Source organism: Bos mutus, unplaced genomic scaffold, assembly GCF_027580195.1.
Source record: "Bos mutus isolate GX-2022 unplaced genomic scaffold, NWIPB_WYAK_1.1 CTG243, whole genome shotgun sequence".
In the NCBI taxonomy this organism is placed as follows: domain Eukaryota; kingdom Metazoa; phylum Chordata; class Mammalia; order Artiodactyla; family Bovidae; genus Bos; species Bos mutus.
This window is the reverse complement of record NW_027219749.1, coordinates 89,845-105,835: the sequence shown is the minus strand read 5'-3', so window position 1 is coordinate 105,835 and position 15,991 is coordinate 89,845. Positions and strand designations below refer to the sequence as shown.

At 40.8% G+C, this 15,991-nt stretch overlaps 1 protein-coding gene across 1 annotated transcript in view; it reads right to left on the bottom strand.

Moving 5' to 3' along the window:
- LOC138986896 (ATP-binding cassette sub-family C member 4-like) overlaps nucleotides 1–15,991 on the bottom strand; it is a gene marked incomplete at its 5' end in the record, with an annotated part of 178,740 nt that overhangs the window by 73,739 nt on the left and 89,010 nt on the right. Inside the window, 1 exon segment of the mRNA XM_070366898.1 lies at nucleotides 8,959–9,038. Within this exon segment, the coding sequence (XP_070222999.1) occupies nucleotides 8,959–9,038 (80 nt within the window).

Here is a 15,991-nt window from a genome sequence, read left to right as displayed (position 1 = left end):
CCCCCAACATACAGCCATCCTTCTATCATTAGACTAAGTATTCAGTTCAGTTCAGTTCAGTCGCTCAGTCATGTCTGACTCTTTGTCACCCCATGGACTACAGCATGCCAGGCTCCCATGTCGTTCACCAACTCTTGGAGCTTGCTCAAACTCATGCCCATCGAGTCGGTGATGCCATCCCACTATCTCATCCCCTATCATCCCCTTCTCCTTCTGCCTTCAATATTTCCCAGCATCAGGGTCTTTTTCCAATGAATCAGTTCTTTGCATCAGGTGGCCAAAGTATTGGAGCTTTAGCATCAGTCCTTCCAATGCATATTCAGGACTGATTTCATTTAGGATTGACTGGTTTGGTCTCCTTGCAGTCCAAAGGACTCTCAAGAGTATTCTCCAAGCTCAGCTTTGTTTAGAGTCCAATTCTCACATCCATACCTGACTACTGGAAAAACAATAGCTTTGACTAGATGGACCTTGGTCAGCAAAGTAATGTATCTGCTTTTTAATATGCTGTCTAGGTGGGGCATAGCTTTTCTTCCAAGGAGCAAACATCTTTTAATTTCATGGCCACAGTCACCATCTGCAGTGACTTTGGAGCCCAAGAAAATAAAGCCTGTCACTGTTTCCATTGTTTCCCCATCTACTGGCCATGAAGTGATGATGGGACTGGATGCCATGATCTTAGTTTTCTGAATGTTGAGCTTTAAGCCAACTTTTTCACTCTTCTTTTTCAATGTCATCAAGAAGTTCTTTAGTTCTTCTTCGCTTTCTGCCATAAGGGTGGGGTCATCTGCATATCTCCGGTTCTTGATATTGCTCCTGGCAATCTTGATTCCAGCTTGTGCTTCATCCAGCCTAGCATTTCACATTATGTACTCTGCATGTAAGTTAAATAATCAGGGTGACAATATACAGCCTTGACATACTCCTTTCCCGATTTGGAACCAGTCTGTTGTTCCATGTCCAGTCCTAACTGTTGCTTCCTGACCTGCATACACAGTTCTCAGGAGGAAGTTCAGGTGGTCTGGTATTCCCATCTCTTGAAGAATGTTCCAGTTTGTTGTGATCCACACAGTGAAAGGCTTTGGCATAGTCAATAAAGAAGAAGTAGATGTTTTTCTGGAACTCTCTTGCTTTTATGATGATCCAACAGATGTTGGCAATTTGATCTCTGGTTCCTCTGCCTTTTCTAAATCCAGGTTGAACATCTGAAAGTTTATGGTTCATGTATTGTTGAAGCCTGGCTTGGAGAATTTTGAGCATTACTTTGCTAGCATGTGAGATGAGTGCAATTGTGTGGTAGTTTGACCATTCTTTGACATTGCCTTTCTTTGGGATGGAAATGAAAACTGACATTTTCCAGTCCTGTGGCCACTGCTGAGTTTTCCAAATTTGCTGGCATATCGAGTGCAGCACTTTCACAGTATCATCTTTCACGATTTGAAATAGCTCAACTGGAATTCCATCACCTCCACTAGCTTTGTTTGTAGTCATGCTTCCTAAGGCCCACTTGACTTCACATTCCAGGATGTCTGGCTCTAGGTGAGTGATCACACCATCGTGATTATCTGGGTCATGAAGATCTTCTTTGTACAGTTCTTCTGTGTATTCTTGCCACCTCTTCTTAATATCTTCTGCTTCTGTTAGGTCCATACCATTTCTGTCCTTTATCGAGCCCATCTTTGCATGAAATGTTCCCTTGGTATCTCTAATTTTCTTGAAGAGATCTCTAGTCTTTCCCATTCTATTTTTTCTCTCTATTTCTTTACACTGATCACTGGGGAAGGTTTTCTTATCTCTCCTTGGTATTCTTTGGAACTCCACATTCAAATGTGTATATCTTTCTTTTTCTCCTTTGCTTTTAGCTTCCCTTCTTTTTACAGCTATTTATAAGGTCTCCTCAGACAGCCATTTTGCTTTTTTGAATTTCTTTTTCCTGGGGATTGTCTTGATCCCTGTCTCCTGTACAATGTCATGAACCTCCGTCCATAGTTCATCAGGCACTCTATCAGATCTAGTCCCTTAAATCTATTTCTCACTTCCACTATATAGTCATAAAGGATTTGATTTAGGTCATACCTGAATGGTCTAGTGGTTTTCCTCACTTTCTTCAATTTCAGTCTGAATTTGGCAATAAGATCTGAGCCACAGTCAGCTCCCAGTCTTGTTTTTGCTGACTGTGTAGAGCTTCTCCATTTTGGCTGCAAAGAATATAATCAATCTAATTTTGGTGTTGACCATCTGGTGATGTCCATGTGTAGAATCTTCTCTTGTGTTGTTGGAAGAGGGTGTATGCTATGACCAGTACATTCTCTTGGCAGAACTCTATTAGCCTTTGCCCTGCTTCATTCTGTACTCCAAGGCCAATTTACCTGTTACTCCAGGTGTTTCTTGACTTCCTACTTTTGCATTCCAGTCCCCTACAATGAAAAGGACATCTTTTTTGGGGTGTTAGTTCTAATAGGTCTTAGAGGTCTTCATAGAACTGTTCAACTTCAGCTTCTTCAGCATTACTGGTTGGGGCATAGACTTGGATTACCATGATATTGAATGGTTTGCCTTGGAAACGAAAAGAGATCATTCTGTCGTTTTTGAGATTGCATTCAAGTACTCTATTTTGGACTCTTTTGTTGACCACGATGGCTACTCCATTTCTTTTAAGGCATTCCTGCCCACAGTAGTAGATCCAATGGTAATCTGAGTTAAATTCACCCATTCCAGTCCATCTTATTTCGCTGATTCATAGAATGTATATGTGCACTCTTATCATCTCCTGCTTGACCACTTCCAATTTGCCTTGATTCATGGACATAACAATCCAGGTTCCTCTGTAATATTGCTCTTTACAGCATCAAACCCTGCTTCTATCTCCAGTCTCATCCTCAATTGGGTGTTGTTTTTGCTTTGGCTCCATCCCTTCATTCTTTTTGGAGTTATTTCTCCACTGATCTCCAGTAGCATATTGGGCACCTACTGATCTAGGGAGTTCATCTTTCAGTGTCCTACCTTTTTGCACTTTCATACTGTTCATGGGGTTCTCAAGGCAAGAATACTGAAATGGTTTGCCATTCCCTTCTCCAGTGAACCACATTCTGTCAGAATCACAGTTGATAGAAATTTTGACCAAAAAGAAGCTGGGATAAGAAGGTTGAGATGCTTGTCTGAGTTAACACTGGTTGTTCTGAGTCCTCTCAGCACCAGCACCTGAATCCTGTGCTTACCAGCCCAGGGCCTCGCCAACTTGTCACCCAGGGTCCCTGGCCCTGATGCATCTCTAAGGGATGGGTTGGTAGGTAATGCCTGTATCACAGAGATTTGTGTTTTATCATTTCACAGCTTGCTGGGAGCCAGCACGGGAGTTCCCACCCATGACAAGGTCATGCGGGAGAGCCCTGATAGGCAAGGCGAGTCAGGGCTCAAGGGCCCCCCTGGATCTGCCTGAGCGTCTACTCCAAAACCAGAATCTGTCTGTTTTACTATTTTATGACTTTTACCAACTCCTCTGACATTAACGGGGGGCTATCCCCAACCACCTTTCTCTGAAGAAAATTAGCTTAGAGCTCTAGTTAATAAGTCTCCTGGGCATAATAGGAGTGTTTCAATTCAAACCCCTCTGATGACTTTCTAGCTTGCCTGACAGGTTTGTTCAGATTCCTGCAGCTATGCATGTGATTGTTCACAGCCTCCCAACCATGAGAGGTACGGGAAGCTTAAGATATTCTAACAACGCAGATCTTCTCAGAGAGTTAAAATTGTTAGAATAGAATTAGTACAGGATTTCTTTGTTGAGCTAATGCTTGCTGCCAAGTTTCCATATCCCTTACCTACTATGTCCCTGGGAGTGTATTGATTAATATAGTTGGTATATAGAAATGTAAGTAATAGCTTTAATGTTTATAACCTTGGACCCTTGAGTTAATTCTTTTCTTGTTATAGCCCACCACACTTTTGCCCTATAGGAATGCAACTTTATCTAATGCTTTCAGAGGGTGGCGCCTGTCTTTAGAATAATCACCTTTAGAGAAAAATAAGTTTTCTGAAGAAAGGGTCATAAAATGCTAACAGGCCTCCTGGCCAGAAGATGATGCAAATCACCTAAAGCTTTTGCATAGATAAGTTTGCAGAAAGAAAGCCTGGCTTCGATAAGGATCAAGGACTGCTGACCTTGCATGACTCTACCCCCCCCTCCCCATTATCCTCTATGCACAACTTAAGGTATAAAAACTACTTTGGAAAATAAAGTGTGGGCCTTGCTCATCAGGCTTGGTCTCACCGTGTCATTCTTGCTTCCTTTTCCTTCCTTTTCTTCTCTGTTCTTCCTTCAGGATGAATGACTGGAGCGTGGGGGCTCTCTGAGACTACTTATTTGCCTGGGTTTCTAAGACCCACTCAAGAAGGTGCCTAAGAGGGGGCACCTTCCGCGATTCAAGAGAGTGCCTGCGGCCTCCATAGTCCTAGCAAGTTCGGTGTCACGAACTTTATTAGTTTCCTATGTAAACCAGTCATATCAAGCCTCTGATCTCTCTGCTGTGCTATCCTTTACACCAATGCCGTCCTCCCAAGGGAATCCCTGGATCCAACTGGGGCTGGACCCCAGTAACAGCTCTTCCTGATCAGCTTTCTCAGAGGATCCTCACAACTACCTTGTGAATGAGCAAAGTAAGTACTATCGTTTCTATTTACAGATAGGACATGAAGTTGGAAGGCCACGTGGTGTCCTAAGTTTTCCTAAGGTATTATAGGTCATGGAGAAAGCCAGGAACAGTTTGCAGTCATGGAATTCCAGACCCACCACTGCAGGTAGAGGAGTCTGGAAGGAGGAGGAAATGTCCAGAATTGTGACTCTGTGGCCAAGAACCCTTGTGAACCAAAACTGCATCTGTGTCATGGTATCAATATAAAAAAAAGTTAAGAGGATAGAATTCTGAAAGAATAAATTCTAATCATAAATGGGGAAAAACAGGGCTGTCTGTTCTCTCTTCTATTAGACCTACAGATGAACAATTTCTTAACAACCACTGGTTTAACTGTGCATCCCACCCTTTTACAACCTTCATATTCATGGGGAAGGGTCCTTCCAGCTCCTTCCACATCTGATCTTAAGTAAAGTCACTGGGGTGTTATCAGTGGTTGTCAGGGGAAAAAAATCTGCTGAAATTTCAATTAGGAAAAACCCCAATTACAGTTTAGCAGATTCACATTATTTGATTGGACAATATTCACCAGTTTCAGTAATCTGTTTTTCTATATAATTTAAAGCCTTTAATGATTAACCCAGCCTGGCAGATAACCTGGGAAGCAGAGGTAAGATCAAAATGAAGGGAACTATGCCAATGCTCTTTCCTTGAATACCAATTATAGACTGGTAACTTGTTCTCAAAAGCTCCTGCTCCTAGCTTAAGTTAAGTCCTTCAGATTTCATGCCCCTAAATTCTAAAGCAATTCAAATAGACTTTCTCTAAGATTTTTTTTTCTACTTGCAGATCATACTATATACAGTCTCACAGAGGATTAAGTATTATATTATTCAAACATATGTATATAATATATGGGTTTACATCTATATTTGTGTGTGTATATATATGTATACATATTTGTGCATCTTTTATTTATTGCCAGCTCTCTCAAAGCCTTTACAGAAGTTGGTAGAAGGCAACAATAGTATCTAAGCAAAATGTCAACACTCTTGAAGAAGGAAACAGAAGATTTCTTGGGTGCAATAAACGTCCCTTCCTTGAAGCCCATTTTATTTCTTCCTTCCACATTCCTAGGAATTCCAAGGAGCCTAATCCAAGCTACACACACAATTCTCACCATCTGATTGGATTTCAGGCCCATCTGATGGCCCACCTCACCATGGGCAATGCTTCTGCACATCTGTCTCACTACGGCACAGAGACAATGATGTGTACACAAGAAACATGTTGACCCAGAACCAAGTGACCCTAGTCCTGATGCCCCAAGAAATAAGGGGAATCATTATTTAATATGTTTATAACCTATTTGGAGCATACCATTTGAGAATTCTAGCCAAAGCCTATGATTCCATATGAATAAGTGCAAAAATTCTAAGATAAAGTCACTGAGAGTACATGGTGATTTTCATCAGTCAGAATAATTCTTTAGTTTGCAGAGAATGACAACCTACACCTAGAGCAGAAATCCCCATTAGCCAAATATTGAGGTATCTGAGACAGGGATTAGGGCTCATTCTCTCAAAAATTGACAGGGATGGTAAGACCATACACCCACTCTTAATTTTAGGAAAATCTGGGATATATCAACACTTTAAAAGGACGGTGGTGAGAATTAAATGAGATTATGTATATAAAGTGCTTACCATTCTATGTATGACAAATAGAATAGAAACTCTAAGCCCATTGTTACCACTTTTCAGTGTACTCTGGGTGCCATCAATTGGGAGAGGGAAGATGGTGTATTCATAGATTTAAGGCCCAAAAGGCTTAAGAATCCAATGAATTTGGACCCTTAGAGGTCATTCATGCTCACCACTGGAACAGCCTCGTATATCCAAGGATGTATCATAGTCGTGTTATTTTTTTCTAGATGTGGTGATGATGTCACATGTACTAAAGTGACTGTTGCTTTTCTCTGGCCACAAAGAGAATTGAATCTGAGGTCTATTTTGTTTGAAGATGTACTTTCAAAAATACTATGACCAATAAACCTCATGCCTACTACAGTTTTTGTCCTCTCTGTATTTTCTTCTCAGCTCTAGGCCTTCCAAAGATTGATCACCTTAGGAATATGACAGCAAGTCAACATTTTTTGAGATGTTTATTTTCTTATTCCATATTCTCTGTTTCAAGCTCTGCTTCTTCTTGGTAAAGACTTACTGTTATGACACTCTTGAGCATTTATGGGAGACTAACGAAAAAAGTGGTGGACCTTTGAATTAACTAAACCAAACAAGATTATTCAATAATATATTCCAAAGATAAGATCAATTTGACCTTTTCTATTTCATGCACCATGAACTGGTATATTGATATCAATGGAAGTACAAAGGAGCTGGGATTCGAAATCAATGAAACTGAAGTTTTCTCTCCTCATTACTGAGAATGTTTTATCCTGAAATCAGGCAGTATCTATCCCTGTCCTTCTATACATCATACAAAAACATGCAATCGATTCTGATTATAAGGGCTAATGAACCATGTGCTAAGCACACAGCAGGCCAGCCAGCTTTGGAAAACCAACCTTGGCCTAGCTTGTTGTAGCTAAGGAACAGAACTTTCACAAAATCTTTTCAAATTAGCAATCACTGTCAAGATGTGACACTGCTTTACTGAAAGACTGCTTCTGGGGATAAGTAACATAGCTGAACCCAACAGGACACCTTTACAAAATAAGTTTGCAGCAAAGAAAAAATAAAAAGATATATCTTTGCAGTAAAAGTACTCTGCCTCTGAGACTCAGCTTACTTCTCACTGGTAACAGTGGAAGCCTTTGCCCGTAGATTGCACTGCACAGAAATTCATTGCTGCATTTCTGTGTGTAGCTTTTGATAAATGCATTTCACTTCCAAAATGAACATGTGGAAAGTTGCCACAGCTTGAATCACTAAAAAGCAGACAGAACTAAACCACAACAAAAAAGTCATTCCAAATAAGCATTCTAAATGAGGAGATGAGAGCTGAGAGGATCCAACACCATTCTTTAGAATCTCAAGTTCACAGACAAAACAAAGGCTGGATAGAAGGTATGTCTGTGGTATTTCTAACTTTTTGTTTTAAAGACACCTTACAACAGAGCAATTTCCACTTGAAAAGAAATGCTTACACAAACAAAAAAGACATTTTCTGAGATGACTTTGATCCCTTACTCAAATTATTGGCTTAAAGATTTTGTATCCTCAATAACTGCTCTTTATTGTCCTTGTTCAGCTATTATTTTTCAACTTATCATTTATTAACCTTTTCTTTGTAAGTAACCACACCTGGCCTTATTTTAAAAAAAAAAAAAATGGTGCAACAAATACTTGTCTTCTGTGGTAATGGGTTTCCCTGGGGGCTCACAAGAAGAACCCCTGGAGAAGGGCATGGCTAAAAGAAAGCTGAGCACCGAAGAACTGCTGCTTTTGAACTGTGGTGTTGGAGAAGACTCTTGAGAGTCCCTTGGACTGCAAGGAGATCAAACCAGTCTATCCTGAAGGAAAACAGTCTTAAATATACATTGGAAGGACTGATGCTGAAGCTGAAGCTCCAATACTTTGGCTAACTGATGCAAAGAACTAACTCATTGGAAAAGACCCTGATGCTGGGAAAGATTGAAGACAGGAAGAAAAGGGAATGACAGCAGATGAGATGGTTGGATGGCATCAGTGACGCTATAAACATGAGCTTGAGCAAGCTCTGGGAGTTGGTGATGGACAGGGAGGCCTGCCTTGCTGCAGTCCATGGGGTTGCAAAGAGTCAGACATGACTGAGTGACCGAACTGAACTGAACTGAATCCACTCTAGTATTCTTGCCTGAAGAATTCCATGGACAGAAGAAACTAGTGGTTCCAGTTCATGGGGTCACAAAGAATCAGAAATGACAGAGCAACTAACACTTTCTCTTTTCTGTGGTCATAAGACACATAATTTAGTTCATCTAGGCTATCTTTCCATGAGAGGTGATCCTGTTATTAAATGCCCTCACAGTAAAAGGAATCCATGCCAGACACCTGGAAGGCAGAGGGAGAACCACTTACCCAGCATGTCACTGCTTCAGACCAACCTTGACGTGACTGTGTAGACACTCCTGCCCCAGGTGTTCCTCATGTTAACTCAGCCTCCCAATCACAACTGCACCTTTCTCTTACAAACATGACCTTTCACTTAAGATAATAGGACACATTGCCAGGCTGAAAGGATCACCCTCAGCCCCTGTGAAAAGACCTTGAGAAACAGACTCTGTGCTCCTCCTGTGAGAACTCTGACAGGACTGTTACATTACCTGGATGAAATCAAGAAATGTCAGGGGCAGCAAGTCATCCATATGGCCAATGTCTTTAGAGAAACGATTCAAAATTCTTCCTGCAAGAACAGGACACAAGAAATTACTTCCCCAGATAAGCCCTTTAAGAGAAATAACTCATGAACAAACTAAAACAATATTTTTAAACTATATGCATTTATTATAGCGTCATATGAAATAAGCTGATGTCAGTGGTAAAGAAAGAGAAAATAGGATGATATCTAAATAGAGATAAAATTCTACCAAATAGCAGTGGGTGGGATGTTGAAATTGAGCCCTGATTTTTAAAAGAATGGGGGGAATCTTGTGGCAGCATCAAGAAGAGTTGGTGGATTTGAGAATCTTCTCTCCTTTTAGATCCATCCTATCTAAGACTCATTCCAAGTGCTAAGTCAGTGAATAAACACTTGCAAAATACTTCAATTAATCCTAATCATTATACTAATTTTGCTTTAGTTATCAAAATTAATTTTGATGTGATACTTTTAAAATAAACACTATTATAATCTCTCTGTAATTTTTTTTCCCCCACAAAATGGTTCCCAACAACTCACATTTCAGGAAATTGTAGATTCCTGTCGTCTTCATGTTGTGAGTTTACTATCATGGTAATGTCATTATTTTCACAGGTGTACCCGATGTGACAAACATAGACTCATGCTTAAGCATCCAAGAAGACCAGAGGGACGTAGGCAGGAAAATGGCAATATTATGTGATGACTACAGATCACTTATCATTATTGATTTTATTTCCCTTCTCAAAATCCACTAAAACAGTATATCCTAAAGGCTGCAAGACTGGAAGATTAGAATTGATTTCTAATGAATATCTAGTCCTTTCATGATCAAATTTAAAGAAATTGAAGCTACACACATGCGTGCAGACACACACGACTTTGGTATAGCAACTCCTGTTACCTAGACCCCTGAATTTCTTTTATAACTGAGACTCCAGGAAGCCAGGCTGCAGGTGAGACATGGGAACCTGACCTGCTCTTTCTGACCTCTGTCAGAGATGACTTCCTCCCAAGGCCTGCACAGCAAGCTAGCAAGACCATGAATGAGCAGCAGCTGAGGGCTGAGTTTATGTGGCCTGAATGTGGCTCTGCTGTCCTCCACAGGGCATCTAGCTGGCAGAAGCACAGGGTGTGCCCATGCCAGGAGCTGGAGCTGCTGGAATATTTCACCCTTGGCCAGGCCATCACAGCCTGTGTCTCAATTTTCCTTTCTCAGGTTTAGGAAATACAGACTCCAGAAACTGTCTCTCAGTGACACTTTTGCAGGCCCAGTGACAACTTTTCTGAGCCTCTAGGAATGCCTGCTTTAGAGGGCAAATCTCAGGATTTAACAGGCTCATGCAGGTGAAAAAACCCAGTCATGATGCCACATAAATTACCAAGTGCTCAACCACCAACGTGAGATGATGACTCTGAGCCCCAGGTTCTGCAGCATCACGTCTCCTGGGAAAGTCCACCAGGAGCTGCAGGAAGGTCAACCTGGTAAAATGCAGATTCTGACTCAGGAGTGCTGGGGGAGCCAGAGAGTCTGCATTCCCTCCAAGCTGGCAGGTGATGCCCTTTCTGCTATTGCCCAGGCGGTTTTGAGGGGCAAGAAACTGGGTTATTATTTAATCAGTTGTGCTTCAGGAACATTAAAATCAGATGGGCAGTTTTGCAGATACTCTTACAAAAGTTGTGACCACTCTGGTCATTTTTATACTTCTCAAAGTAGCAATTTTTAAATAAAGAAAATATATGTCAAAAATATTTAAAATGTGGTTTAAGTGCTTGTAATTCTTTGAAAAATGCAACTTTTTAACACTGGCAAGATTCAGAAACACTACAAGTATGATTTGGCTTAGAAAGTGTTGAAGGAAGTATTGAAAATTTTTTAAGATTAAATGAACAGTGTGTAAGACTCAGCACTCAGCTAGGTGAAGAGCCTTTCTCCTATGGCTACAGAGGCACTGGGAAGAAGTCCACCAATAGCTGCTTTGAAAACTATGGAGACAAGTTTGCAGAGAATGATGTAATTGGCTGCTTTGCATGGCTCAGAGGATAAAGCGTCTGCCTGCAAATGTATTCTTTTTAGACCCAGGTTCTTATCCATCCCTGAGGACATTGGGAAGATTCCTGGAGAAGGAAATGGCAACCCACTCCAGTATTCTTGCCTTCTGGTTTCCTCAGTGTGTATGCCCAGCAGTGGGATTGGGATCATAAGGCAGTTCTATTTCCAGTTTTTAAGGTCCATGTTCTCCATAGTGGCTGTACTAGTTTGCATTCCCACCAACAGTGTAAGAGGGTTCCCTTTTCTCCACTGACTGTGGACTCAGCACTCAGCTAGGTGTCCACACACTGCAAAACATGGAGACAAGTTTGCACACAGAGGATTGCCTGCAATGCACGAGACACAGGTTGACCCTGACACACACACACACACCCACACACCATGGGGTCACAAAGAGGATTTGGCACACACACACACACAACACACACACACACACACACACACACACACACACACACCACTTTATCTTTCTCCGGATATGTGAACCTTAAGGTCTGAGAGACCAAGGGTTGGCAAAGAGTGCAAAATACAAGAAGAACAGAAACAATGAGAAAAAATATCTCCCCACACGATGACTACACAAACTGAACCTAATATCAAAGATCATCAAAAAACTAAGCACTTATTCACCAGTGAGCTGAGTGTAAAATAATGTGAGATCAGAAAGTTCAACAGTTTCTTCCTTGCTCTAAGAAACATTAAGAGAACATATGGTGTTTGCAGAATATTTCCTCTGGCTTTGGGATAGACTGGGCTTCCTAAGTGGCTCAGTAGTAAAGAATCTGCCTGCCAATGTAGGGAGAAGCAGGAGACAGGGGTTCAATCCCTGGCTTGGGAAGATCCCCTGGAGGAGTAAATAGCAACCCACTCCAGTATTCTTGCCTGAAAAATCCCATGGACAGAGGAGCTTGGTGAGCTACAGTCCATGGGGTCGCAAAAAGGAGGACACAACTGAGCGACTGAGCACATTTTAACTGCAGCTGTGATTTCCAAGCCCACAGCCTTGTAGTAATAAAGTTTTCTCAGAAGTCTCCAAATGAAATATTAAATCCTTATCATGCATTCCTTTCACATACATGCCATAACTCTTCATCCAAATAACATGAGGCCCCTGATGGAAGATCTCCAGGGATATAGAGGGAAGAGGGATTCAGATGAACAGGGGGAACCCAATCCATTTTCAGACTGTCTGTGTTTAAGGATTTCTCATATTAAACTGAATCTTGTCTTCCTGGAACATCCCTACTTATTCTGCCCTTATAACCACACAAGGTGAATCTAATTTCTCTTGATATGACAGCCTTGCAAACACTTGAATGAAATGAATCATATTCTTTCTAGCAACTATTCCTTGGTGCCTCAATGATCCCTCATAAGGCATGGCCCTATATTGTCTGCAGTCTCTTGACCAGACTCAGACCAGTCTCAGCTAATGCCTTGTGCCCAAGTCTTGATTACTTTAGGGTAAAGTGGTATCACCACCTCCCCTCGTCCTGCATAGCCAGTCACAAAGCTACAACCACAGTAAATTCTACAGGCCAGATCACTTCCATCTGTAAGCACAGGTCGATTTTTGGGAACAATTGAACAATATGTGTAAACCATTCTAAGAGTGCATCCCTTCTGACCCAGAAAATTCATGTCTGGGATTACATCCCCAGGAGTCAGTAAGTGCATCAATCTGTTGAATGTGGCATATTTATAAAGTCACTAGTAGAAAACAACCTGAACAAGTCTGAAACAAGTCTGTAATGTATTACGCACAATTTTAATTTTTTTTTCTTTCCATTCTTATTTCTCTACACTGTGTATTACTTGTGTAAAAATGTAAAGTAGAGGGGGGACAAGAAGGAGGAGAAAGAAAGGGGTGATATGGAGGATCAGGGGAAGGGAAGAGAGAAAGGCAGAGAGAAACAGGGGTAGAGAGATAACCCCCTTGAAGACCATGACATCCAAGAACCAATCAAGGTCCTCCTAACTGCTCTGGTTCACAGTTTTCTGTCTTGTCCATAAGACAGAATATCACAAAAGATGCCATTGAACTTGTCAAAATACAAATTCATAATGATTGTATTTTAAGAATCAAGTCTATACTCTAAGCTGGATTCAGTCACCTTTAGAATTCTGACACCTGACCCACAACTAGAATGTCTCAGCTTAGTTATAACCAAACTGTAACTTAAAATTTTGAAGTTCCTACATCTGGTCTTTGCTCTATCTTTGTTAAGCTACAAAAATTAAATATTTATGTATCATAAAATATCAAGGTATATTTTTATTGAGGTATATATTATTTTTTGTATTTTTATTATTTATATATATATAAATTTACTTATTTTAATTGGAGGCTAATTACTTTACAATATTGTATTGGTTTTTCCATACATCATCTTTTAGAATTTGAAATAGCTCAACTAGAATTCCATCACCTCCACTAGCTTTGTTTGTAGTGATGCTTCCTAAGGCCCACTTGGCTTCACATTCCAGGATGTTTGTGAGTGATCACACCATCATGGTTATCTGGGTCATGAAGATCTTTTTTGTATAGTTTTTCTGTTATTTCTAGTTTTCTTGCCACCTCTCATGTGTTATTCTTATTATCCTTTTGGGATTTTAGAGCTTTGAGGGGACATAAAAGATAACCATGCCTAGTCTTCCCAAAGTTTATCCTGGGAAGCATCTGAGATTTAACAGAGGTGCCTTGGAAAATGAAGGAGAAGAAGTAGAGAAAAAGACACCCCATCTGTCTCCCTTACTGCCCATCCATTGCAAACAGAGCCCTTTTCATTCATCTGGATGTTCACCTTAGAGATGGTATTTCAAGAAGGGGTTCTACAGCAAACAGAAATATTCAAATCCCTTTGTAGACCAAGCTTCTGATGATGGAGGAGACAAGGTCCCACCTTGCTCAGGATGATGCAATAGTATTAAGCATACAATATTTCATCATGGGGTGGGTGCTACTGCCAAGCCATCCTGAGATTTCCATCCAGCAGAGAGAGGAGACAAGGAACCTCACTTTTCAGGGCAATTTCCTGCAATATCATTCACTGCCTCTTATTTTCACTAGGGATAGTGCCCGTCTCACCTCCCATCACTCTTGACTGTGTACCCTTATTCTGATAAAATACTCTTTTCTCTCCTCTGTTCACCCACTAAGAAGGTCCTTAAGTCCCCACCCACTCTGTCCAGATCTCAACCTTAGCCCTTTCTTTTCCTAAGACTCTTGATGACAAATATAGCTCCCAGGAATCTGCCACTCACTTAAACTCCTTTAACTTTATCAGATGGGCTTGGAATAACTGCTCCTCTCCCAGGAAACTGCTAGAGCCTTGACCACAGCTAATGGACCAAAGTACCAGGGGATCCTAACCCATGACTAGCCACCAAGTCATTCTGATTTCCCCTCCTGAGAATTATAAGGCCAGGAAAAAGCAGGAAAGTAGAGCAGAGTCACCGCACCCAGCAAAGTTGAGAGACCAGGAAGCTTGGGCACATGCATGCATCCTGTGGCAGTGGCTCCAATACCCACGAGGACCCCAGTTCCTAGCTCCAGGAAAGTCAGCATTGCTCCAGCTGCGCAAGACGCCCATTTCCTTTCCATCAAGCCCTCTTCCTTTGAACTAACCTGGGTAGATTCTGCCACTAGCAACCCAAAAGCCTTGACTAAAACAGTTACCACAAGTACAACAAAAGACTGCATACTAAAATTAGTTGGGAAAATGAGATGTTTTTGTAAAGTTAAATTTTCAAATTACTACTTAGGAAGAAACTATTAGTGAGAACCTTTCTTCATGAGGACTGCATAGTTTTGTCATCTTAAAAGCTAACAGAAATACATCTTTTCTTGAAACTCAGATCTAAAATTTTGAGCATCAATGGTCTCATTGGGTTTTTCTCTTCTTTTTCCCCCTTTTGGTCTGATTTAATTGTTTTTAAATATGGCAATGTCCTTTGGGGTTAATATTGGTTGCCTAAAATGCACCCAACCCCCACCTATCCACTATTTTCTTTAAAAAATTTATAACACTATGCTTTCAGCTGATACATTTTGCTGTTGTCAGCATCTGACTCCACCCTCAATCTTTATGTTTGTAGCTGAGAATCAAGGAGATCCTGAAACCAAGTGGGGCCCAGAAGAAGACTTCACAGGCTTTTAGAAAAGCCATAAGCAACTCTCATATTTAAAGACATAGTTTTTCTGACACTTCATTTGATGAGAAACTGTTTCAGTGTCCTTTCAGATTCCACCAGAGACCTGGGTCTATCCTCAGGACATATTATGGTATAATCTATTTAGTGGTTTAACTACTGTCTATGTCTACTAGCCTTGAACTCACATCTAGATTATACACCTTTTGTAAACATGGACCACACTTCACATACAATCTATAACAAAAAGGAAACTGCCAGGTGTTAGTGGTCAACTGGCATTTACTAATAATACACCATAAACCCAGTGGCTTTCCAACCGTTTTTGGTTTAAGATGGGAAGACTTCTGTGCTTCTGGACTCTTACACAAAAATAGAAAACATATTAGTAAAATGAGTATTTTAAAAGTGGCTCTTACTGAAGTGAGATTGTAAGACATGTAACCCACTCAGTGACCATCTTGGTACATGTCAATATGTGGAAAAGTTGGAAAGATTAATTCTGATCACTATGGAGTCTACCAATGCTTGTGTCTTCCTTAGATCTCCCAGGGATCTGCTTAAAATGTAAATTCTCAAGAGCATGTGTGAGGTCTGAGATTCTGGATTGCTAACAACTCTAGGGTGATGCTGATGTTGCTGGGTCCAGGGACCACACTTTGAGTAGCAAGGAAGAAACTAAACATTTCTGATAACATTCCTTTGTCACTCATACCTACCCCTGGCAGCTAAAGGATCTTTGTCTTAATTTACCTCTGTGTTTGTTTTTAAAGCATCTAGTATTTGACAGAGA